This window comes from Pelodiscus sinensis, chromosome 7, assembly GCF_052426305.1.
Source record: "Pelodiscus sinensis isolate ZL-2025 chromosome 7, ASM5242630v1, whole genome shotgun sequence".
Lineage (NCBI taxonomy): Eukaryota > Metazoa > Chordata > Testudines > Trionychidae > Pelodiscus > Pelodiscus sinensis.
The window spans coordinates 72,396,387-72,422,407 of record NC_143058.1 but is presented as its reverse complement, the minus strand read 5'-3'; the positions used below and the strand labels follow the sequence as shown (position 1 = coordinate 72,422,407).

Genomic DNA, 26,021 nt, shown 5'->3' with positions numbered 1-26,021 from the left:
GGAGATTTTTACTAATGGCTCTGTTTTTCCTCTTGCACAGCAGAGGGGTATGACTTTTTAAATGGAAATATCACAGATCTGAGCCTATAGAATTTTAAGGGCCTTTTGTGGCATTCCAAGAACCCTGTGCTTTTACGTCTTCTGTGGAAGTCAAGGTCATCAGTATTTTGCAGGCTCACGTCTCATATGTCTCTATGTACGAAGTAGCAGCCGTTTTCTTCAGTAATGTAGTTAAAATTCTACTTTGTTTTACTGTTTTATTCTTTTAATTCAGACTTTAATTTAAGACATTTTAATCTTTGCCTTTTATGAAAGCAACTCTCGAGAGACTAAAAAAATTGTTAATTGCTAAATGGCTAATGGATTATGTTTTCCAGTATTCATTACTTTGCACTTATCAACATAGAATTTCATCTGCCATTTTATTGCCCAGTCCCCCAGTTTTGTGAGATTCTTTTGTAACTCGGCACAGTCAGCTTTTGACTTAACTATGTTGAGTAACAAAAACCAGGACTATGTAGCACTTTAAAGACTAACAGGATGGTTTATTAGGTGATGAGCTTTCACTTAATAAACCATCTTGTTAGTCTTTAAAGTGCTACATAGTCCTGGTTTTTGTTTCAGCTACACCAGACTAACACGGCTACATTTCTATCACTATTCTATGTTGAGTAAGTTTGTATCATCTGCAAATATGCCACCTCACTTTTTAGACCTTTTTCCATTTAAGAATAGGTTGACAGTTCTGGTCCCTCTAGAGACCCCTGGGGGTTACCACTATTAATCTTTCTCCATTCTGAAAACAGAGCATTTATTCCCTTTGTTTCATGTCTCTTAATCAGTTACTGATTCATGAGAGGACCATCCCTCTTCTCCTGTGCCTCCTTACTTTGCTTAAGAGCTTTTTACTTCACATAAGAGCAGTAAGTTATGTGAAAAATAGATTAGTGTTTACTCCACAGAGCTGTGGGATGCAGTAGCTCTGTAAGAATGATGCAGTGAGCATAAGATGTTTGCTGTAGCTCTGCATAGAGCAGTGCATGAGTACCAGATTTATATCCATGGATCTAAACCAGATACCAGGTGCAGTGCTCTACTTCATAGCAGAAAAAAGCAGCAGCATGTCAGGCTGCCACTCAACGGACCCAGTGTCCTGTGCTAGAAGCTCCCCTAGCCCTACCTCCAGTTCCACCCACTGGGGTGGGCACCAGGCACACCTGCAGCTGTTATTGGTTGTGCTATTGTATGCAGTTAGCTTGCACACCCCTGGAAAGGAGAGATAGGCCACTGTGTGAAAGGGATGCCTGTCCGGGGAGTGTGTGTGGGGGCATTTTCATACACCAGTATGAGTAGTGAGAGCTGTTGGTGCACCTGGTGCCTGCCTAGTGGGTGGGGATGGGGGCAGGGCTTGGGCTGGGGGTGGTACAGCCATGCTGGAAGATATGCCAGCATAGGACACTGGACTCTGTGGCTGTGTCTACACTGGCAAGTTATTCTGGAAAATCAGCCGCTTTTCCGGAAAAACTTGCCAGCTGTCTACACTGGCCGCTTGAATTTCCGGAAAAGCACTGACATCTAATGTAAAATCATCAGTGCTTTTCCGGAAAAACTATGCTGCTCCCATTCAGGCAAAAGTCTTTTTCCGGAAAACTGTTCCGGAAAAGGGCCAGTGTAGACAGCACAGTAGTGTTTTCTGCAAAAAAGCACCGATCGTGAAAATGACGATCGGGGCTTTTTTGCAGAAAAGCGCATCTAGATTGGCCACGGATGCTTTTCCGGAAAAAGTGCTTTTCTGGAAAAGCGTCCTGCCAATCTAGACGCGCTTTTCCGAAAATGCTTTTAACGGAAAACTTTTCCGTTAAAAGCATTTCTGGAAAATCATGCCAGTGTAGACGTAGCCTGTGAGTATTGGCCTAACATACTGCTACTTTCACTGTTGTGGTTCCCAGTAGAGCCCTGAAGCTCCATGGGCACATCTGTGGATATCAATCTTGTGTCTGTGCAGGACTGCATTTAGAGCTAACTGCCTCCCTACACCTATCTGCCTTGTGGACCCGGTGAGTTTGAACTGGGGGGGTAGTGTAGACATACCCTCTGAGAGCATCATAATTACCTGGGGTGAACAATGCCAGGGCAGATGCCCTGAGCCACAACATTTCCTTCGACCATGAGTGGGAATTACACCAGTGGTGCTTGCCTCTGTCTTCCACCAATGGGGATATCCATCAATAGACCTCTTTGCAACCCCTGACAACACCAAGCATCCCTGCTTCTGTTCCCAGGCGGGACTGGGCAATGGATCGCTGGGCGACACTTTCCTAATGTACTGGAATGAGCTGCTACTAATGTAATCTAATGTAATGTAATCACCTTCACTCCCATCCTGCTCATTCCCAGAATCCTGTGCAAGAGCCAAGCTGATAGAGCTTGCGTTATTCTTGTAGCCCTATCCTGGGCCAGGCAAAACTGATTCCCGCACCTCCACTCCATGTCTATCACACCACCTTATCTTCTCCCATCCCATCGCAACCTCCTCTTCCAGGTTGGAAGCAAACTGCTTCACCCTCAACCCACACTCTTCACCTGCACTTGTGGCTCCTGTCTGGTTCCACGGATTGGAATCCCTATGGTCAGAACAAGTGAGCTCTGTTTTTCTACACAGCAGGAGGCCATCCTCCAGAGCCACTTACCTGCAGAAATGGAAGCGGTTCTCCTTATGGTGTCAGCAGACCCAAAATGATCCTCGCAGTGTACCACTTCATCGTGTCCTTGATTATATATACTATCTCAAAACTGGAGGCTTACCCATTTTCTCAATCAAAGTGCATCTGACATCAATAATGGCCTTTCATGAGCAGGTAGACAGATCATCCGTCTTCATGCATCCCACAACCAGGAGGTTCCTGAATTTCTACCCTCCACACAGGGTCCTAGCACCCACCTGGGTCTTGAACTTAGTTCTAGATTGCCTTTTAAGACTTCCCTTTGAGCCCATGGTGACTTGTCCACTCCCATTCCTTCTAGTGAAGGTGCTGTTCTTGACAGCTATTACCTCGGCAAGGAAGGTTAGCGAGATAGGAGCCTTGATGGTTGGACCACCATATACGGTCTTCACCAAGAACAAAGTGACCTTGCGACTGCACCCAGCATTTCTACCCAAGTTTAGTATGGCATTCCATGGCAACGAGACCATAGTCTTACCAGCATTTTTTCCTAAATCTCACGCATCCCCCAAGGATGCTATGCTCCATACCCTGGATATTTGCTGGGCTGTGGCTTTTTACATGGATTGGACACAACCATTCTGAAAGTCCTCACATCTCTTCATATCTATTGCAGAACATTTGAAGGGCACACCAATTTCCAGAGTTTCAGAGGGGTAGCTGTGTTATTCTGTAACTGAAACAACTTTAAAAAAATAATGAATAGTCTTGCATATCTTAGAGACTAACAAAAATGTAGATGGTATCGTGAGCTTTTGTGGGCACAACCCAATTCTTCAGATGGTACCATCTGATACCATCTACATTTTTGTTAATCTTTAAGGTGCTGCAAGAATATTTGTTATTTTTTAAAGTTTTTACACCAATTTCTGTTTAATATACAGGCAGTCCCCGGGTTATGTACAAGATAGGGACTATAGGTTTGTTCTTAAGTTGAATTTGTATGTAAGTTGGAACTGGCTCCAGATTCAGCCGCTGCTGAAACTGATCAGCGGCTGACTACAGGAAGCCCTAGGCAGAGTTGCTCTGCCCCCGGCTTCCTGGAATCAGCCGCTGATCAGTTTCAACAGCGGCTGAATCTGGACGCCTGGGACAGAACAGCTGGGGCGCTGCCAGGTAGGTCCCTGCAGGACCAACCCGGCAGCACCCCACCTGCTCTACCCCAGGCGTCCTGCAACAAAAGCCTGGTCTGCTGGGGGGGGGGGGGGGGGCACTAGCTGTGCCCCCTCCCCCGCCAGCAGACCAGGGAGACCCGAGAAAAGCGCCGTTTGTAAGTGCGGATCTGACGTAAGTGCGGATCCGACGTAAGTTGCGGACTGCCTGTATTTCCAAATGGATATCATCATGTATACTTCAGTGCCATTCCCTCTGCAACAAACCATTGGAAGTCCCACCAACGGTACATTCCACCTGTGCTACTGCAACCTACATGGCTTTCGTAAACAACGTGGCCCTTAAGGAAATTTACTGAGCAGCCACTTGGTTGTTGGACCACACCTTTGCCAGGCACTATGCCAAAGCCTCACCTGGCAAGGGATACAGCGATGGCTACAGCAGTCCTATCTTCAGCTGCCAAGCAGTGACTCCGATTCCTACCATCCATGTGGAGTACTGCTGTGTAGCCACCAACAGTAGAGCCACCCACAGGGACATCACCCGAAGAAGAAAATGAAGATACTCGCCTTGTACAGTAATGAGGTGTGTGTCCCTGTGGGTGCTCCATGACCTTCCTTTCCTTACCTCTACTAAGAGTCTTAGTTACTTGGGCATAGACGAGGAACTGAACGGGGGGTTTGGTCGTGTGTGTGAGGCACTAAAGCACTAGCAGCACAAGGCGCTCTCCAAGCACGTGCGACCCGCTGACAACTGCTTAAAAAGCTCTGACCTGCAGTTCCGGGATGACTTGTCACCAACAGTGGAGCACTTAAGGGGACACACGCCTCAAAGAACAGTCGTTACTGCACAGGATGAGTAACTTCCTTGTAGCAGGATACCAGAAAATATGTAAAAGTGCATAAAAATTGTACTCAGTAGCAGGAGGTGAATAAAGCAATGATTTTTTAGTAAAATACACTATAATTCATGTGTTTTATACATAAATCATGGCTGTGACAGACATACAGCCTTACCTATTAAATATTCAAGATCATTTAGAAAAAATATTGGTTAATTACCTGTATAAACAACATGAATATAATCTAATTAATTTGATCAGCCTTATCCACAGTCCCTTACAACTTGTTAAGTTACATATCTCTGCTTAAGTTTTTGCATAAAGTTCTATTTCAATATTTAATTTTGTATAACCCTTCCCCCATATTCTAGGACAATATTTTTAATTTCTGAGGGGTAAAAGAGGAAATTAGTTTTATTTTCCAAATTTCAAATCTCAGTAGCATGCAACACAATTATAAGTATTAAGAAAAGTATACATATCTTTTGGATACTTTGCATGACTAATTGGAGACTTTATTTTGCTGTTTTGTTTAGAATGGAAGTTGTGCCAAAACCTTGGAACAAGTCTTTCTTGTCAGCCTGTAGTTACATAAAGGACAATTTGTATGCAATGAACCCTACCATGTTGGCTGTTCTGGACTTATGGGAGACTTCTTTTAAGTAAGTGTGGACCCTGTAGATTTCAAGCTTTTCTGACAGAAAATGTGCAAAATCTAATTATTTTGTCATTTTAGGATTTAACACTACAGGTTGGACATCCCGGATCTAGCACCCTTGGGATTTGAGCTGTCCCAGACCAGGGAATTTGCTGGTTCAGGGAAGGTCAAGGCCTGGTGTTCCCAAGGCTGGGGCTCCCCACCCTATCACTGCCCCCCTAAAGCTGGCCCGGCTGAGGCTCCCCACCATGCTGCCTGCACTGGGGGTTCCCAGGGATTCCCTAGCCAGGACCAGCTGTATGCCAACAACACCAATACCTCCGATGGTTCCTCAGGGTTTCCCAGCCCTGGGCCGCCTGGCCGTTGTCAGCCCCACTGCCATCAAGGGTTATCTGGGATTCCCCAGCCACTGCCAGTCCACTGCCAGGGGCTTTCCAGTCTCCTGACCACACTGACACCAGGGTTCCCTGGCTGGGGTAGAGGCTCCCTGATGGTGCCTGGCTCTACTGATGCTGGGGTTCTCCTGCTGGGCCCAGGATTCCCTGGCTGCTGCCCACTGCTAGGGTTCCCCACCCAGAGCTCCTGAGTCGCTACCTAGGCTGGCTGCCATCAGGAGTTTCCCAGTCAGGGCAGCTAGGCCATCCTAGCCCTGCTGTTGCTGGGGGACTCCTGGGGTTCCTCGGCTGTCACCATCTCTGCTGCCAGGGGCTCTCCAGTTGCCTGATCCCACTGACACTGGGGTTCCTCAGCGGGGGGGCAGGCTCCTGGCCCTGCTGACTCCAGGGTTTCCTTGTCTAGCTGCTGTTGGCCCAGCTGGGACTCTGCAAAACCTGCATTCTCTTGGCTGTCTCCTGCTCCTGAGGGTCTTTGGTCCAGCAACTTGACTAGATGATCCGTGACCATTCTTGCCAGCACTCTTGCCACCGTCCCAGACAAGAAGAGGGGCAACCATTCCCTATGATGTCTGGTCATTGAAGTGGCTGGCACTGGCTCAATGGCCCTTCTGGACCCCATGGACTTACCACCAAGCCTAAGGCCTGGAGTTCAGATCCTTGTGAGTGGTTTCAGAAGCAGGAGTCCCTCCATCATCATCTACAGTCCCAGCATCTCTGTGAGGACAAGAGATGGGCATGCAGGCTGGCACTGAGATGTCAGTAGGACCTGGCACCAGGACTGGTGCCAAGATAGACAGAGGTTTGGAGAACCACACCACTGCCTTGAACCATGCAGGACATTTCAGTGTAGGAGTATCTCTGTGAGCCAGTGGGGCAGGAAGATCGAGTGCCCATGCAGGAATCTTCTACATCCGCCCTGATGAAGTGGTGACAGATACATCTACCACAATGCAGACCATGGACAATTTAGCTCACCAGGATTTGACCAGATGACTGGCTCAAAATTTGGGCATGCAAGCAGAGGAGGAACCTAGAGATCCCTCATATGGTGGCTTTGCTCCTCAATTAAGGCCATCTATAATACTAGTAAAGCATTGTAGCAAATGCCCACCTCTTGTCCCCCATGGCAAAAGGGATGGAAAGGAAGTATTTTGTGCCTTCAAAAGGGGATGAGTATCTATTGCCCAGCATTCTGGTGCACATATCTTCTGGTACGTACCCAAAATTATATTGTCTTGTACGGCATGAAGATCTATACTTTGTAAGATCATGAAATTGCCCCTTCCCTCAAGGTGGAGGAAGATACGCACAACTTCCCATACATGAATGACACAAAATGGGGTTTAGAATAAACAGAAAACAAGTTAATTTACTTTTTGTAGTTAATAAAGTGATTATAAGTGATAGCAAACAGAAAAAAGCAGATTGTGACATTCTATATTTTGCGGGAGCATCCTGGAACCCCCATATTCTTCATTTGTATGTAATTGTGATATTACATAGAGAGCATGTCATATGAGGTATCGGGGAAGCATAATGATCTATTGAAAGTTATTTCTCTTACCACATATGTACATCATTAATGCATATGAAATTATGAAAATTAGGTTGTATGGTTGTCAGAAAACATTCTATAAGTTGGCGAATCATCTAGATATAAGCTGCCCAGAGACAACAGCAAGGACAGTGGCCAACACGTGGGTGGAGTGACAGGCAGACATCTACAGTCATTGTCCAGCAACTTCAACTTGAGCTTCAACTTCTACATGACCCATGTCAGGGGATTGCTCAATCACACTTGAGGACTCATCAATTAAAGTTAATTCGAAGTAACGGCTGTTAGTTCGAATTAACTTTGTAGTATAGACATACCCTATGATTCATAGGTGGCTCTGGGAACATTCATGCAATGTGTTGGGCTCCCCTTGCAGTTGTGTTGAGTGATAGCGAATTTGGGAGGGTTCGTTGCTGGTCACTGGTCAGACAGTGTGACATAGCCCAGGCTGGAGAGTTAAGGGGGCACAGAGGTCCCATGGCTCCATGTGCACCTGGGATTCCCATCACACAGATTACTGAGCAAATAAAACGAACATGTAAACTAGTCAGTACAAATTGTCTACAATCTAATACAATGTAATACATTAAAGAAATTGGTTACAAATAGTAATTTCTCAATCTAAATGTTGTTTCATGCAGGTTGCAGAGTTTCTTGATTTACTAAATTTGCTAAAATGTTATTTCTGTCATATGTATGTGGGTTTTTTATATATTTGTGAAAGTTCTTGAGTCAAGTTTTATTAGAAGGGCACCATTTAAAGCACACACAAGATATTTTTCTTGACTAGATGTGGTGGTCTGCCCATAGAAACCAGTTCTGCAAGCAGTAATTCATATGCTTAACTTTACTCATATGTGAGTATTCCCATTATCTTCAACTTAACGTATATGTATAGTTTTCAGAAACCCTGGCCATCTCAATGCATATATGAAACATGTGCAAAGCTTGTAGGCAATATTGCAATATTTATTTTAAATGTATATTTAGTTGTCCTAGAATAATAGTAGCAAATATCTTATAGCAGCTTGCTATATTAATTAAAATAATGAATGCGAAATAACTATGTAATTTGGTAATTTTTCTGATACGAACAATAATTCACAGAGATAAATACAAAGTGAAAAACGTATATATGTAAAATATTAATTTGATAACTGTTTTACAGAAATTTACGCTTAGTTGATAAAGAACCATTTCACAATCGCCAGGAAGCAATGGAACTCTCATTTTTCCAGAATATTGCCCTGAAGCACATGGAATCTGCCAAAGATGTTCTGCTTAAAAAGTATGATCAAATGTATCTTTAAGTTGCACAGAGAGAAATCTTTTAACTTCTACACTATATACATTTGTAAGGGTTCTTTTTATTGGCTTGATTGTTTTTGTTTTTTGGGAGGGAAGAGAAAGAATATCACAGAATCATAGAATACTAGGACTGGAAGGGACCTCGAGAGGTCATCGAGTCCAATCCCCTGCCCTCACGGCAGGACCCAGTACTGTCTAGAGAGACCATCCCTGATAGACATTTATCCAACCTACTCTTAAATGTCTCCAGAGATGGAGATTCCACAACCTCCCTAGGCAATTTATTCCAGTGTCTAACCACCCTGACAGTTGGGAACTTTTTCCTAATGTCCAACCTAAACCATACTTTGCTGTAGTTTAAGTCCATTGCTTCTTATTCTATCCTCAGAGGCCATATACATTTTAATAGTATATTTTAATTGTACATTTTAGAGAAAAAGATGCCAATATAATTGTTCTTTTTTAGTTTTCTGTTGTGTAAACCAGGGATAATGATGTTTACTCTCTTTTATAAACTGCTTTGAGATTTATGATGACTGCTTAGTATTTTACACTGATTTATGCAGTTATGCTTATTCTGGATTTTAGACAATGATGAGAAACTGTACTTGAAGTCTGAAATGGTCTGCATTGATCACTTTGATTTTCATTCTGTGAAGGCTCTAAGCTTTTAGCATATTGATTCCAGGATCCATTTAAAATGCCTATGTTTTAGGGTTGATATAATGAAAACATTGTTATTGATGACCTTTGAAGGTTGTATGGATAATACCAATTCACAGTAGCCACATATTATTCCAGTACTACAGAGCTAAATCACAAGTCTCCAGAAGCAGCCTTTCTTATACAGTTGGGCTGTGTCTACACTGGCCACTTATTCCGGAGAAGCAGGCGCTTTTCCGGAATAACTTGCCAGCTGTCTACACTGGCTTCTTGCTTTTCCGGAAAAGCAATGACAATCTAATATAAAATTGTCAGTGTTTTTCCGGAAAAACTATGCTGCTCCCGTTCGGGCAAAAGTCCTTTTCCAGAAAAACTGTTCCGGAAAAGGGCCAGTGTAGACAGCACAGTAGTCTGTTCCGCAAAAAAGCCCCGATCGCGAAAATGACAATCGGGGCTTTTTTCCGGAAAAGCACGTCTACATTGGCCACGGACGCTTTTCCGGAAAAAGTGCTTTCCCGGAAAAGCATCCTGCCGATGTAGACGCGCTTTTCCCGGAAATACTTATAACGGAAAACTGTTCCATTTTAAGCATTTCCGGAAAAGGGTGCCAGTGTAGACGTAGCCTTGGAGTACAGATGAAAAACTATAGTTTCATAGGTTTTTCTTTTATATCTAGAACCTCTCCTATATGAGACCCTAATTTTGCTGTGGGAATCATTAGCACAGGCCCAGTGTGAAGTCCCATTGAAGGATCAGGGCCAAAATGAGTATAACCATTTGTTCAATTGCTCAGCCTTGTCTGAGCAATTGTTTAACCAGTGGTTACATTTTGTATCCATTTTCACTTACTAAAGACTTACTTTTTAGTCTTTTGTTTCCTTTGATTTGAAATTTAAGTTTTATTGACCAGTTTGGCAATATTATTCTTGCAAAACACAATAGTAGACCCCAGTCCTGTCTTTGTTCTATGACTGTAGTTTCCCATTGAAGTCAGAAATTTGAATTTTGGAGAACTGCAAGATTACTAAAGGAAAAATACATTTACGATCACTACTAAATAAATTATGTCTATTTAAGGTAAAATCAGAATTTTGTATTTAAAAGTTTCTGTTCAATAAGGGCAACTCCTGCTCTCACTGAGGTCAAAGTGAGTTTTCCCATTTATTTCTTGAGAGAAGAATCAGGCCCCAATCATGTTACTCTTGAGTGGATTAAAATGAAAATATAGGAGAACTATAACTCAGATTAACATACTATAGCATTGGTGGCACCGTCTCTGAAGACAATGTTGAATTTCACTCTGAAGATAATGTTCTTTCATTACTTACACATTCAGATCTGTGGTTGTTACAGTAATAAATTATCTAAGGAATATTTTATTTACGAGAACCTGGATACCTAAAAAGACTTGATAGTATAGCCAGGATTTTAAACATGAGCAATGTTTTTGGGTGATGCGCTTTTTGGGTCTTCAATTTGAGACACTTTAAAGTGCCTGTTTTTCAGAGGGATGGAACTCAGTACTTTTTGGAAATCAGTCTCCTAATGGAGTCTCAGTGTAGCACCCAAAATATTTTTTTAATTTTTGAAAATCTTATTTTGAGGCTATATTGTTTCAGTGTAATCCAGATTGGTGACCATTCTATAACCTATTTGCCTTTTGGCTTCCTACTATCATTCATTACAATTTTTTCTACTATTTTTTACTTGTATAAAGATACTGTCAAAACTTTCCCCCCTTTTTTTGTTATTTGAAGTGCTGGATTTTTTAATCTACACATTCTAGCAGCTAAGCATTTTCTGCCTTTGTCTTTAAAATGAAAACTGAATTCATGTCATCAGCTTTAAATGTGATATCTTACAAAAAGAGTTCTGTGTTACATGCTGGTTTCACTGTGCTAGAGTTACATATATTCCACCCACATCTTGGAGAGGGTTCCTTTGCATCCTTGGTAGAACCTATATGCTTGTGCTTTCTTTTCCCCCACTGATAGGTCTCCATATTGTGACCAACAACAATTGGACAGAGTTCCCTTTGAATCTCTGTCAATTCTCTTTATTGACACCTACTGAGGTCACTCAAAGTAACATACAAAACTTTACGGCTGTGTCTACACTAGGCCACTTATTCTGGAAAAGCAGCCGCTTTTCCGGAATAACTTGCCAGCTGTCTACACTGGCCGCTTGCTTTTCCGGAAAAGCAATGATGATCTACTGTAAAATTGTCAGTGTTTTTCCGGAAAAACTACGCTGCTCCCATTCGGACAAAAGTCCTTTTCTGGAAAAACTGTTCCGGAAAAGGGCCAGTGTAGACAGCACAGTAGTCTTTTCCGCAAAGAAGCCCCAATCGCGAAAATGATGATCGTGGCTTTTTTCCGGAAAAGCGCGTCTACATTGGCCACGGACGCTTTTCCGGAAAAAGTGCTTTCCCGGAAAAGCATCCTGCCAATGCAGACGCGCTTTTTCCGGAAATACTTACAACGGAAAACTGTTCTGTTTTAAGCATTTCCGGAAAAGGGTGCCAGTGTAGACGTAGCCTACTTCTTTCAAAGACTGAGTGTGCTGCCTCTGCCACACTTTTATTTCTCATGCAGAAAAGAACAAAAGACCAGAATAAGATAAGTTCTCTCACATTTTATAGTTTAAATTTGATTCCATAATATCAGATAACATTTTTGGTAAATATTCCTGTTAAAGTCACTCAGCCATAAAATACGTTCAAGTTAAAATATATTTGCTTAAATATGTTACACTGTTTTATGATTCTATTAATTAAAATATAAAAACATATTAAAATATAAAATATATATTTAAAAATCTGGGTTCCTTCTTTCTAATCACTTAAAAAATTCTCTTCTGTTCTTTCAAGGTGGTTTCCAGAAGTGCAAAATATCTATTACCAAGGCAATAAAAGAAAGCAGGTGCCTACTAATGCCAGCGGTGCCAAATTAGAATCTTTCTTCGACTGTGCTGCTACTTTAATGACTCGACAACTGCAAAACTTAGCCTTACTTTCAATGCAGGACTTTACGGATTTAATTGTACAGCCTCCAGTAAGTAGGGTTAGATACTAATAAGGCAGTGTTGCTAGTCCATGTACCTTTTTCATGTTTAATCTATATTTTCTGAGAAGATTTATCAAAAAGAAGTCATAAAAACTGATGGCAAGCTACCCTCTTGTTAAAATGTCCAACATAATACAAAAGCATCTTCATTTTTGTCAAGTGAAAAGGGAAATATTAACATTTTGAATCTAATAAATCAAAAATATAATTTGTAGTTGAAGACAATTGGATTTATAACTGAAATAACCATCCAAACATTGTGATGTGTCGTGGTTGCATCTCTACTCCATTGGCCCCCAACCTTGCCCGCAAATCTGTATGGACCTCCACTGCCAGAGAATGCTGAGGGAAGAACCTCCATATGGCTTCAGGGACGCATGCTGTGGAACTGACATAATCTTGTTGCTCCTTCACAATTTGTACCCAATCCAGCTCCCCTCTGTTCTTGTTATTTTGTATGCTCCTTCATTAAGGATATGTCTATACTATAGCATTATTTCAAAATAACAGGCTTCTTCTGAAACAGTAAACCCTCATTTCACAGGCACTAATACCTATTTTGAAATAGCTATTTTGAAATAGGGTGAGTGTGGATGGCGCAGCTGTGCTTATTTTGATATAATTGGTCCCCAGGGCCATGCAGGACCATGGAAAAGTATCCCTTCCTATTGATATAATCCAAGGCCCAGTGGTCAGGGGCCTGGATGAGGATGTGGGTGCTGTCAATACCCCTTCCCACAGTTGGGGAAGTCCATGGCGGTAAAGCTAGTGACGATGGGGTCCATTTCACCCAGGGTGATGACCCTGCGTAGCAGGTTGGCATTGATGGTCCTCAGCACCTGTTAAAATCACAGGGTTGCCAGAGCCTTCAGGAGTTCCCCGAGCCCAAGCTCCTTCCTGGAGCAGGAACACTTCCAACTACTCCATCCCCTGCAGGGCTTTGTGAAGGTGGGACTGGAAGACTTCCAAGGAGGGAGATTCCACCCCCCATCTTCCCTAGGGAACTGCTTGACCACCCTCCTGGGACAATAGTAAGAGAGCCAAACCTGCATTAGCATGGCCTCGATGGTCTATCTCCTCATGCCAAACTAGTTCCCAACAGAGCAGTAGATGTCTGGTTTGGCAAGCTTCCAAATAGTTATGGTGATATGCCTCTGGAGGGGGATGGCGGGTCACATATGGGTGACCTGTCACCGGAGAGCAGGGGTGAGCCACTTGCAGAACTCCAAGAAGGTGTTCTGCATGCAGAAGTTCTGGAGCCACTGCTGGTCGTCTCACTGCTCCAGGATGATCTGGTCCCACCAATCAGTACTAGTGGCCCATCGTCAGAAGTAGCAGTGCACAGTGTGCAGGGGGAGTATTGGGAGGAACTATGGTGCATGAGGAGTGCCCAGACCTCGGTGAGGGGGGTGGGGTCTCCTGTTCTAGGTTGGTCGTTGTGCTCAAGCAGTGCCACAAGGGCAACCTGCATAAACTGTGGCAGGAAGTGCAGCATGAGGTTAAAGAGCTGGTGACTGCTTTGCAGCATCTCCAGCTCCATGTTAAGAGTGTTGTGGCATCTGCAAGGGCAACCAGAGCACATGGTGTGGTATTTGCCGTCTTTCAAGAAGGTAGGCAAAGGTGAAGACACGGCTGAAGAGGGAAGCCCCTTTAAGCAAGAGTCTCGGGTAGCTTCAGACAGCAGTTCCAGGAGGTGACTGTTGTCCTGATGCTCTGCCCAGAGTGCTTCCAGGGGGTTTTAAATATGATTCAGGCTCCTATAAGTGCGGATGCAGTATTTTGATATAGATCTGCACTATTTCTGTGGGGATTTGTAGTGTGGAGACATTATTTTGAAATAGTTATTTTGGGAGTTATTTCAAAATAACTCATTTCGAAATAATGCTGTAGTGTAAACATGTCCTAAGTGATATTTGGTTTCTACTGGATAATTTTCTCTGTACTTCAATTACATATATATTTCCTTCAATAATGGTGATTTCAGTATATTTATAATGTTATTAAAATGGTGACAGTCTGACAGAGAGATGAAAGAAAGGGTTTAACAGGAAAGGGAAGGCTGTACCAAATCAGAAGATGTGGTAAAAAGCTCAAGAAACATCAGAGAGTAATACAGGTTTGAACCTCTCTAGTCAGGCACATTCTGGTCTGGCAACATCCAAGGTCCGGCATGATTTTAGTTAGCCAGATGTCCACTTATCATGGCTATGGCAAGTTTCCCGCGGTCCCATAAAGTTTATTTATAGCTACCAGTCCTGGCTTTCAGTGTTCTGTGCTATTATTTAGCTCTAATTTACCCCTAAATGTCTTTGAAGAGCCCAGAAGCAATGGAATTTTTGGTAATGCTGCTAGACAATATCGACCACCCATGGTTCAGCAAATTCTCTGCTTTGGCACCAATCAGCTTCCAAGGGTGCCAGATTAGAGATGTTCAACCGATTAGAGGCCCATGGATATATTCCTTAGAAGCTGCACTACAGAAAAATAGTCTGGTGTACTGTGCTGCAAATATTATCCCTGTAATAACTCTAGTTAGTTTTTGTAGATCAGATTGTGCTTTCATTACACCAGTATATATCTGCAGTAGCTTTATTAAAGTAAATATTTATTTTGTGCAGTTGTGAACAGAATCTCATCTTGCATGTGGTGGTATATGTGTGAGTGCTAATAATGTAAAGCTACTACAACCTGGACTTATGCAACCAATTTTATAAAGTTCTGGTTTGTGGCAATACATGGTATAGATCCCTTCCATATTATTCCACTGACAAAATAACAAGTGGTATGTATGTCCTAATGATTTTTACATCACTGTTTGCACATGTAATTTTTATCATGATTTTCCTTATGTAAGGCATGCCATTTGCAATTAGCATCCTTAAGGATTTCCATGCTTAAGATGTCTCAGAGGAGTAGCCGTGTTAGTCTGTAACTTTATAAACAACGAGAAGTCTGTAATAATAGTTTTGAAATAATATTTCTTTTGATTTTTCCTTTATGATCTGACATAATTTATATATTTCATTCTGTTTTTGTTAGAAATCTGTTCGAGCCTATGAGCATTCAGGTTTCATCATGAGACTCATCCTTGACAAAGACTGTATTAAGTTTGAACCTGAGTTTAATGATTATGAAGTTATATTTCTGAATATTTATAATGTTATGATTAAAGCTGTCAATCTTGTGCCAAGAGTTGAAACCAAATTGTATTCTAAATGGGTAAGAAATTATTATTTTATAAATTTGTTTTTGTTTTCTCACTTTGTTGTTGTTAGATTTAGATCATAGGTGGTTTGATTAATAATTCTCCTTTTATATCTTTCACAGTAGTATAATACCGTTCTTTTAGTACATTGTAGAACACTTGAACAATTCTAACCTTATTAATCTAAAATATTTTAACTATTCTCTTGCAAATCCAATTTCAGCAATTATTTTAGTAAATATATTGTATATTTAGTAAATATATTGTATAGTAGAAAAGAAATTTTGTATTTCTTAAAACATTTTTGGGTTTAATGTTATGGAAACTGCCTTCATTTTTGGTAATGGAGAGGACAGTCTAGTGCTAAGTATAAATTCTTGTAAACTGATTATTATTAATAGAGATTGAAAGCATCTATTTTAAGGAACTCACTAATTTAAAATTGTTTTAATCATCTAAACTTTATGGAGCAAATTAAAATAATAGCCCAAATGGGAAAGCTACCCATGCTAAAAACCTGTAAGCAAAACTATAAAAGGGTGTTTTAAGATAGGGATGTCAACATGTAGACAACTACATGATTAATCGATAAACCTGGGCTTATTGGTTAATCCTGTCAACTACATGCATTTTCCCCCTCTCTTGCTACCCCTGTATCAGGATGCAGGAGCTGCTGTCCATGGGGAGCCAACTTTAAGCTGGCTCTTCATGAGCACTGGTTCATCTGGCCTCTCACGCCTGCTCTGCTGCCTCTGGTAGAGAGGCAGCAGCATGGAAGGTGAGGGGGGCAGGCAGGAGAGACAATATGTGTGGGAAGCCAGCTCTCCACATATCCCGGCTCCGTGGAACCACCTGCTCACCCTCTTGCTGCCTCCTACAAAGGCAGCGGGGGTGGGGGCAGGCAGGAGCCAGTGCTGGGGGGAGCCAGCTTTTTAGCTGGTTCCCCCGCGGAGCTACCTCCCTACCCCCCCGTGTCTCACCGCCCCCTGTGCTGCTGCCTTTGTATTACAGGCAGCAGTGCAGGGTGGCAGGCAGGAGCCAGTCAGCTCAGGGAGCTGGTTGTTAAACTGGCTCCTCTCAAGAACTGGCTCCGACCTGCTACCTTGCCCTGCCGCCCCAATAGAGGAGCAGAAGCGCAGCGTAGCAGCGGGCTCCCCGAGAGTGGGGCCATGAGCACTGACTGTTAGTCCTGCCCCTGGGGACTATTGAATATTCGTATAACCAATAGATCTGATGCGGTTACATGACTGTTCAATTACACGCTATCTAACATCCCTAATGTAAGAGTGTAATTCATAACTTGGCAAAGATGAATGGAGTTACTCTCTGATGCTTCTTCTTCATTCATCTCTCGGATTGTTTCTAGAGACTTGTGACAGTGGAGCTTGGAGAGATAGTGAGACAATATGGCCTTCAGTATTGTTATCAATATATACCTAAAGTTAAGCACAAGTTTAAAGTGCTATTCAAAATTGTTATCCTTTCCTGAGTCAGGTTTCTGCTCAATGAGCTATCAGGTGATAAAACAGAATAGCATGTCTTTCAAAGAGATAATCAGTTTATTAAGAGGCTGATTGTGCCAAATATATATTTTTAATTTTTAAATGATTGTTGGAAAAGTATAAAATTAAGGTTATTTTTAATGAATGTAAATAGTGTGCTTCCCAGCTTTAGAGCTAATTAGGGACGTACAGGAAATTGGTCAGTTTAATTTGAATGTCACTGATTCATCATCAAGTATAGCTAGAGTTAAGTTGTGACTTTCCAGATGAAATGAAATTAATATAGATTAAATTGGAAATAGCAATAATAATCTGTTATTAATTAGCATATTGACATTCTCTAACAATATCTGAATGATGCATTTCTATATTCTTGATAGTTGTGAGACTTTTCAGACTACAATTTTATAAACTAGGACAGAAAGGAGTTTGATACTGAAGTTGATAACAGGGATCTTTTAGGTACATTAGAAAAAAAGTTAGTGCATGGTAATGTGGGTTGCTGTATGCTAACAGTCCTTTGGCAGGAGGTTAGAGTATACTAAGCAACTTTCAGTTTACATCAGCAGGGTTCACATAGATAATTAATGTGAAGCATGCTGGAGCTTTATATATTTATACTCCAGTTTTCAACAAATTAACTTTTTATCTAGATAAGACCTACATAACAAAATTCATTTATAAAGCTGTATGATTAAGGTAACATTTAATTCATTATTTGTGCTAATGTTATTGTTCATGAGGTACACCTAATAAAACAAGTTACAGAAATAATTTGTTTTTCCAAAGCCGGAAGGCAAGTCTAAAGCTACTAATTTGAAACCTATTATCCTCGATGAGATCCTGGATGAGCATAAGAGAAGGATCAAAGAAGAGATTGCCAAAGAAAGCATTGCACCCATGGAGCATCTCAAACTGTACGATAAATACAATTTCTTGATAAATAAACAAGCTGAAGAGGATATTGATCGGTTCCTGTCAGAGGAGCATACCTTTGAAGAAATAACAGGAGAAGCTATCAGATACCAAAAGCTCAGTGAAGAAATTCAGTACACATCTAGGAAGGTATATTATATTGATTTCAGTAGAAAGACATTGATTTTGTTTTAAAATTAGTTTTGTTTTAAGTATGCTGTTTATCAAAGTTTATAATTATTAGCAGTACTTAAAAGTGAGTTGGAACTCATCAGTTTCCTAGAAGAAGCTGGTTCTTCAAGTAGCTGTCCCCATGGATCCAATTTCTGGTGTGCATGTATCCCGTGCCTGTGTGATTCAACTGTTTATGACTCTGCAGCCCTGAATTCCATAATTCACACTTTCACATGAGAACATAAAGGGCAAAGTGGACACAACTGTTTTTCAGTTCCTTCTAGCTGTCCATAGCTCTGGCACTGTAGACTTCTTTTATATACTGTTTGATTTAAATGTCTTTTGTCTGTATAATGAATTAGTATTTTAAACTAGATAGGATAGTTGTTAGTTTTTCTGATTTTTTTATACCTAATGGCTTAAAAAAAAGATTAAAATAACTAACAAAAACTTGGAGTTGGGAACTTCCTCAATACTGGTATCTAGTCTCTATGGCTGAAGTGAAGTTCCTGTGGTTCAAAACTTGCCCCTTTTGAGATTCAGCTGTTTCACTGAGCATCAGACATTAGAGGTCCTTTTCTTTTGCCTTGAGAAAGAGCATATCCCCAAAGGATGTTCAATTAGCTTTTCCATTTTGAAAGAATTCAGAAGGTTCCTTAGTCAAAGGGTCAATGATCTAAGATGGATCCTTCTGGTGCCTTAGTTCAGACTGTTAAGCAAGTGTCTGTGATACCAGCTAAATGTACAGATTATGTTTCCTCTGCTACTGACTCTCCAGTACCCTGTGCTACGGTATCCAGCACCTTAGTACCTGTCTGTATCCAGCACTGTACTAGTCAGCATCTTTGTTCACAATCCATCTGTCTAGTATTCATATAATTACCAATTATGGTCCTACTTTGTCCCCACCGGTATGCAATACTATTCCTGCAAGCCAACATTTGTTGCCGCTGCCATATAGGATTAGATCTTCTTCCCCTAAGAAGCAATATAAACCAGTGACAAATCCTAAAAGAATAGGAGAAGTGTGATTACAATCAACAGGCAGACGTGGAGGAATGATTGATCCCAGCTGCAATTTCGTTTCTCCTCCCACCCTGACCCTGCTGAGGCAGTGAATCCCTTTATGCCTGTGGTGTCCAACCAGCATTATAGTGGCTACTGCTATAGGGAACTAGCCACACTCAGCCGGCCAGATAACCACATGTAGCTAATGACTAGCTTGTTGGACACCACAGCTCTATGCTCCGTCCAGCAGACAACTTAAGGTATTTCAAGAGTTGATGAAATGCATGGCTGAGATCCCTGACATCCCAGTGGAGGCAGTGCAAGAGAAGTCTCACAAGCTGATAAATATTTCATGTCCGATTGACTTGCCATGCCTGTTAAAGAGGGATTGAAGAGTCCTGTGAAGGAAAGATTGACTGAACTTCCTGCAGGTTGATCTGCAAGCTTCTGACACTGTTGCATGTACCATGGCCACTTCTCTAGTGATGCAAGTTCCTCTCAGCTCTAGTCAACGAGAATACCACAGGGAGTTCAAGTAATTATAGAAGAGTTTCCCTTTGAAGGCTCTAGGATATCTAGTGCTGTCTGAGTTTCTACACCTCAACCACAATTTAACAAGTTCTTCAATGTCTCAAGACTGGTTTGCAGCTCTTGACCTTCAGTACAATTATTTCCACCTCCACATGTACCCAGGACACAGGAAATACCTCAGATTCTGGGTAGGGGAGAATCACTACTAATACAGTGTTCTGCTCTTTGGTCTTTCCATATTGCTACTGGTTTTCACCCAGTACCTGTCAGTTGTGGCAGCTGATTTGGCAAGGTATCCAGATCTACTTGTATTTCAACCATTGACTTATCTAAGGGAAATCATTTCAGCAGGTAACCAGCTCAATAGGTGTGTAATGCAAAGGCTCTTTTCAACTCTTTACTCCAGAATAAACAGAAGAGTCCACATTCACTCCTACTAAAAAAAAATAGAGTTCATAGGAGCCATGTTAGATTCAACAAAGACTTATCTCTGTTGTAAATCTCCTGCAGGCTTATCTAAAACATTAGGGCTACGTCTAGACTGGCATGATTTTCTGCAAATGCTTTTAACGGAAAAGTTTTTCTGTTAAAAGCATTTGTGGAAAAGAGCGTCTAGATTGGCACAGACACTTCTGCGCAAAAGCACTTTTTGCGGAAAAGCGTCCATGCCAATCTAGACGCGGTTTTGCACAAGAAAGCCCCGATTGCCATTTTCGCCATCGGGGCTTTTTTGCGCAAAACAGTTTTTAGCTGCCTACACTGGCCCTCTTGCACAAATACATTTGCGCAAGAGGGCTTTTTCCTGAACGGGAGCAGCATAGTATTTGCGCAAGAACACTGATAATCTTACATTAGATCATCATTGTTCTTGCGCAAAATCAAGCGGCCAGTGTAGACAGCCTCTGAGGATAGAACAAGAAACAATGGGCTGAAACTGCAGCAAAGGAGGTTTAGGTTGGACAAAAAGTTGCACAAAAAGTTCCTAACTGTCAGGATGGTTAAACACTGGAATAAATTGCCAAGGGAGGTTGTGGAATCTCCATCTCTGGAGATATTGAAGAGTAGGTTAGATAAATGTCTATCAGGGATGGTCTAGACAGTACTGGGTCCTGTCATAAGGGCAGGGGATTGGACTTGATGACCTCTCGAGGTCCCTTCCAGTCCTAGTATTCTGTGATTCTGTGGATGGAAAATTAGAGGGAACTCTGCCCATTGGCTCTGGCTGGTGGGGCGGCGGAAGCTGCTCACTCCCTCTCCTCTTGGCTGGGGAATTCCCAGTGCTGCACAGCGCTGCCTGGAGGCTTTCCCCCCACAGTTCTGATTGCTTGTAATCATGGCCAATAGGAGCAGCAGGGGGCGGTACCTGGAAACGGCCGGAGACACAGATCCCACTCCCAATCCGCAGCCCATTTCCGTACCCCCCCCTCAGGCTCTGCACTCCTACTCCACTGCTGTACCCTACCACCTTCCCAGACTTACCAATCTCCAATTCACTCCTGCACAATCCCCAATTTTTCTCCCGGCCAGACCTCTCCCCACACACTCCAAGCCCCCTTTCCAGCATCACCCTCCCACACACTGCATCCTTCATTTTTGGCCCTGCCCCAGAGCCTAGAAGTGGCTCAAAAAATCTAATCTGGGCCCACCTAGGCTCTGGTATGTGAGGGGAATTTGGGGAGGGTCCTTCTGCTTCTCAAGTTGGGGGCCATGTCAGTGAGGTGGTTTTGATTTGTTTGTTTTTTGCTTCTTTTTTTCTGGTGGATCAGTGGCCTCTGACCCCCAAAAAAGATTCCCCACTCCTGCTTTATAGACCAGTCATCTGATCTCTCTTAGGTGTGGCTCATTCTGTAATCAGGTTCGCTAGCCCAAGCCCTCCAACTTTTAAGGGGCAAGCTACTCTGTTACAATGCACAATATATTAGTGTGCTTTAGAAATCCCAACTGTAGTACACATTACCATGCCAAGAAGACCACCTACATGCTGGCACTGAAAAGTTAGCAAAAAAAACCATGTGTTGGGAACATAGATTGGCACCAAGAACTCTCCCTTTCCATTAGGAGCTCAGGCCATTAATGATTGCACTGCACCAACGCCATTAATGATTCCTCTGATATCACAGCTCCTGACACATCAGAACCCTTTCTAAAACATTGGCAATGGCAGAGTAATATCGAGTACCACTTTGATTAGCTATGTTATCAGACAGATTTGTACCATCAATGTTCATAGCACCTTAATATTATTGCAGTCAGAATTTACCCGCTATTGACCCTCCATCCAGTTATCAGTGCTGCTGCTCACCTCATATAGGGCATCTGGCACCTCAATAAACCTGTCATCTGTAGTGCCCCTCCTATGGAGACAGAATATATCTTTTCCTTAGTCTCATACAGAGGATCTCCACAGGCCTCACCTTCCTATAGGAGATTCAGACAGAGTATCCTTGTGACTGACACTGGAACATGCAAGGATTTGGCCATAGTTCCCAACACTGTTGCCAGCAATACTCTCTACTAGGATTGGAGAGTTAATTGTAGCAACATCTGAACGCAATTTGAAATAAAATTCTACAATAGATTTCTCTAAATACTCCCCATGGAACTGCACAAATATGTGATATCTCCCCCCCTCCCCCCGGGGCCAAATTTATTCCAAGCATAACTCCATTGAAGTTAATGGAATTACATCACAGATGTACTTGACCACTTGTGTGTGGGAATACAATGAATCACTTTTGGGATTTGATTCTCCTCTTGTTTGCATTACCACTTTAATGGAGTTAATGGAATTATTCTGGATTTATACTATTGTAAGTGAGAGCAAAACTTAAATAGAATAAAAACCATTGCTATTAGAGATGTTGACGAAGAGGCATATGGGAACTGCACTCTAGAACTGATGGTAGTAGATATCCCTTGCTAACAATCTTTCCCCTGTACCATGAGCAAAAAAACTAGTAATTTCTTACTGAAAAGAGTGCCAAGACCTCTGCATATTATATATTCTTCATTAATTAAAAACTGAGACACTAAGATTGTAACTGATCAACAAAGAAAGTGTTACGAATACTGCTGTTTAGGATAATTTATTGTTTATTTCATATACCATGTGTCAAGTATGTAATTTTTTATACTTGTGCTCCAGTTTATTCGTCTAGGAATGTTTCAGCTGCACTGTGATGAATTGATTAGGGCTTTGGCAAAGCGAGCAGATGCAATTTTTGGAAAAATTGTTGCCAAAATGTTCAAAGACCATCAAGATATAAACCTGAGGTAAATCTCAACTTAAAATTGCATAGGTACATGTACATTATTTTGTTTTTAATGCTAAATTATGTAGCATTTGAAAAGTATCTTTTATCTATAATTTTACTATTGTCTATACTACACAGAGATTTTAAGATATGTCATTTGTACTTTGAGTAAGTAAAGGCTGAATGAAAAATTAACTAATATTTTTGCCCTTATTTGGTTATTTAGGCAGAGAAGCACATTACTTGTATAGACACACACATATTAGACTTTTACTGTCTTTTGTATATTTCAGGTTATGTGATGAGTTTGAGAAGATAGCCGAGAAAGCTCTTACTACTCCATCAAATACACAGGAGTTAATGGAACTTAAGGTATGCATTTCTTCTTATATACTACAAGCAAGGTATAATAATCAATGTCTTGATCTGCTCTTGGATACACAGGACAGTGTAAGCTTAACTAAGTGGACTTGCATATGGCCCTGCTAGGACACTAGATGGAGCAGGCTGGGGGTAGGGTGTCTGGCCACGAGGGAGGGTGCAGGAACAGAGGCAGGGCAGGGTGTCGGGACACGGGGAGGAGGCAGGAGTGGGCTGGAGGCAGGGTGTCTGGTTGAGAGGAAGAGGGCAGGAGCAGACTAGGGACAAAGTGTCTGACTGGCTCAAGGGGGCAGGAGCGGGCTGGGGGTGCGGGATCTTGGTGGAGGGAGTGAGTGAGTGGGCTGGGGGTGCTGGGCCTCAGTGGGGGAGGGATGAGTGAGGGGACTGTGGGTACTGGGCAGGATCAGGGTGGGGGTAGATGTCTGGCCAGGAGACAGGGGGGTGCAGCAGCTGGGCATGAGCGGGTGGGGGCCACTTGTCTTTGGCCCACACTGGTCCGAGGCTCAGCCTCCAGCTGCTCTCATTAGGCGGATTTTGGCAATGGGAGTGCAGGGAAAGCCTCTGGACATCTTGCTTGAGCACTGCTGTTTACCCAGCCCAGGAGGGGGAGCGCTTCTGCCCTGCGCAGCGAGGCTTGGGGCTTTCCCTCTCCCTCTTCCTTCCCTCCACCCTTCCTCTGCAGTGGAAGCCAGCTCTAGTGCTCCAGCCACATGGGGGAGGAGTGATGGCAAGGCAGCAGCGCCAGGCAAAGGGGGCCTGGGCCACTCAAGTCAATGCTGCCAGGCACCTGCTTGCCTGCCTTGCAGAAGTGCTGCTCGCTGTTGCAGTCCCACATGTTGTTGCTGGGCAGGAGGGAGCCAGTCTGTGCTTGGGAGATGGGCTAGGCTTGGGTCTCACTGGGGTGGCTTATCGCTGGGCTCAGGACACGTCAACTCAGAGTGTGGCGGAGATGGGGCGGCGGGCAGCCAGGGATCGCTTTATTTTCATCAAACCCTTCCTGTTAACTCCTTGTCTTTTAACTGCAAAGCTATTTCAGTTTTTATATAGGCTATGTTTTGAAAATGCTAGTGTTCCCCACAACCAAAAGCCATTAATGTATCCTGCTGGTGCTGGATAAAAACTATTATTTAAAAGATAGTGGTATCACACATTTTACTAGACAGATTGTCCCTGTGTAACTATTATTTCATTGCTAATATTTTGTCGTCAGATTAATTATTTTGCTTTGGTGTTGTGGACATGCTGACCCCAGAATATCATAGAGACAAAGTGAATGAAGTAATGCCTTTATTGGACCAGTTTCTCTTGGTTAAGAGACAAGCTTTCTAGCTTTTATAGATTTCAGATTTAGTCATGTTAGACAGTTTGAGCAAAAGCAACAACAAGTCTGGTGGCATCTTAAAGACTAACAGTTTTATGATGGCATAAGCTTTTGTGAGTTGCAGCTCATTTCAAATGAAAGAAAAAGACATGAAATGAAAGGTAAGTCTTTTCTTTTCCTTTCATGCATCTGATGAAGTGAATTGCAAACCACAAAATCTTATGTAACTAGCCAATTAGCCCGTTATAAGATGGGATTTTCAGGTCTCTCCTCCACGTCGGTCTTCTCTCCTGAGCCTCTGGTCTCTCACTCCGTCTCTCTCTCTCTCCTCCTCCTACTGCCTCCCCCCCTCTCTCTCAGCTCTCTTCCACCTTCTGCCTCTCTCTCCGTCTCTTTCTTTCTCTTCTCCCCCTCCCGCCTTTCACTCTTTCTCCGCTCCATCTTTCTCTTTCTCTTCTCCCCCTCCTGTCTCTCTCTCTCTCCGCTCTCCTCTGTCTCCGTCGGGGATGCATGAGCGAGATCTGCACGCACCCGGGTGAGTCTGGCTCCCCGCCGGCCGATTCCTTCTCCCCACCCCCCGCCAGCCAGTTCCTCCTCCTGATTTCCCACGGCCAGCCTCGCTGCCCCCAACTCCCACCCTTGACCAGCTTTGCTTCCCGCCGGCCTTCCCCCATTCTCCCCTGGCCAGCTACGCTGCCTCTGACCCCCCCGCCAGCTCTGCTTCTCCCTCCCCCAAGCCAGCCCCGCTCCTCTCCCAGCTGGCCCCTCCCCACTCCCGCCCCCGATCAAGGGTGCCTGTTTTTGTTTTACCCTACCCCAGTGACATACACGGCCAGGGGGTGGGGCCATATACGTCACCGCCTTACCCCCCTTCCCCTCCCGCCGTGGCGCTTGGCTGAGTTCTGCGCCACTCTGCCGGGCCACCGCGGGAGAGCAAGCAGCGCAAGCGGCCTTTTGGGCCCCGCACTCCCCATGCAGCAGAGGCGACTGTAACGCTACAGCGTTACCGAGTCACAGACACTGGGCTACTATATATATGATAATAAAATTGTTGGCGTCTACAAAGCTATTCTTCAGGTTTGGGAAAGGTACTTAGAATGTCACTGCTAAATGCAAGGGTGGACAGATAAAGAGCTATCACATTTGGGAGAGATCAAGCAAGGTGAAATGGGCAATTAACACCACTACAGTCCTAAGATAAATGAGGATCCAGTAGGTTACAGATTGTTGTAATGAGCCATACATTTATGTCTTTATTAAGTTCATGATTTTGGTGTCTAGCAGAGTCATGAATTTTAAGTTCCTAGGCTCATCTTTTGAAGGTGTGCAGGTTAAATTCTGAAAGACATTAAAAATCATGGACTTAATAAAGGCATGGGATTTTTATGGTTCATTACAGCTATCTATAA

General features: G+C 42.9%; 1 protein-coding gene across 3 annotated transcripts in view; it reads left to right on the top strand.

Annotated features, from left to right (window-relative positions):
- Window positions 1-26,021, top strand: part of DNAH7 (dynein axonemal heavy chain 7) — a 239,243-nt gene that overhangs the window by 26,459 nt on the left and 186,763 nt on the right. For all 3 annotated transcript variants that reach the window (XM_075934215.2, XM_075934214.2, XM_025182029.3), the window contains 7 exons: window positions 5,214-5,339; window positions 8,454-8,573; window positions 12,126-12,309; window positions 15,361-15,540; window positions 17,818-18,093; window positions 22,802-22,929; window positions 23,204-23,282. In XM_075934215.2, the coding sequence (XP_075790330.2) occupies window positions 5,214-5,339; window positions 8,454-8,573; window positions 12,126-12,309; window positions 15,361-15,540; window positions 17,818-18,093; window positions 22,802-22,929; window positions 23,204-23,282 (1,093 nt within the window). The remainder of the gene's footprint in view (window positions 1-5,213; window positions 5,340-8,453; window positions 8,574-12,125; window positions 12,310-15,360; window positions 15,541-17,817; window positions 18,094-22,801; window positions 22,930-23,203; window positions 23,283-26,021) is intronic.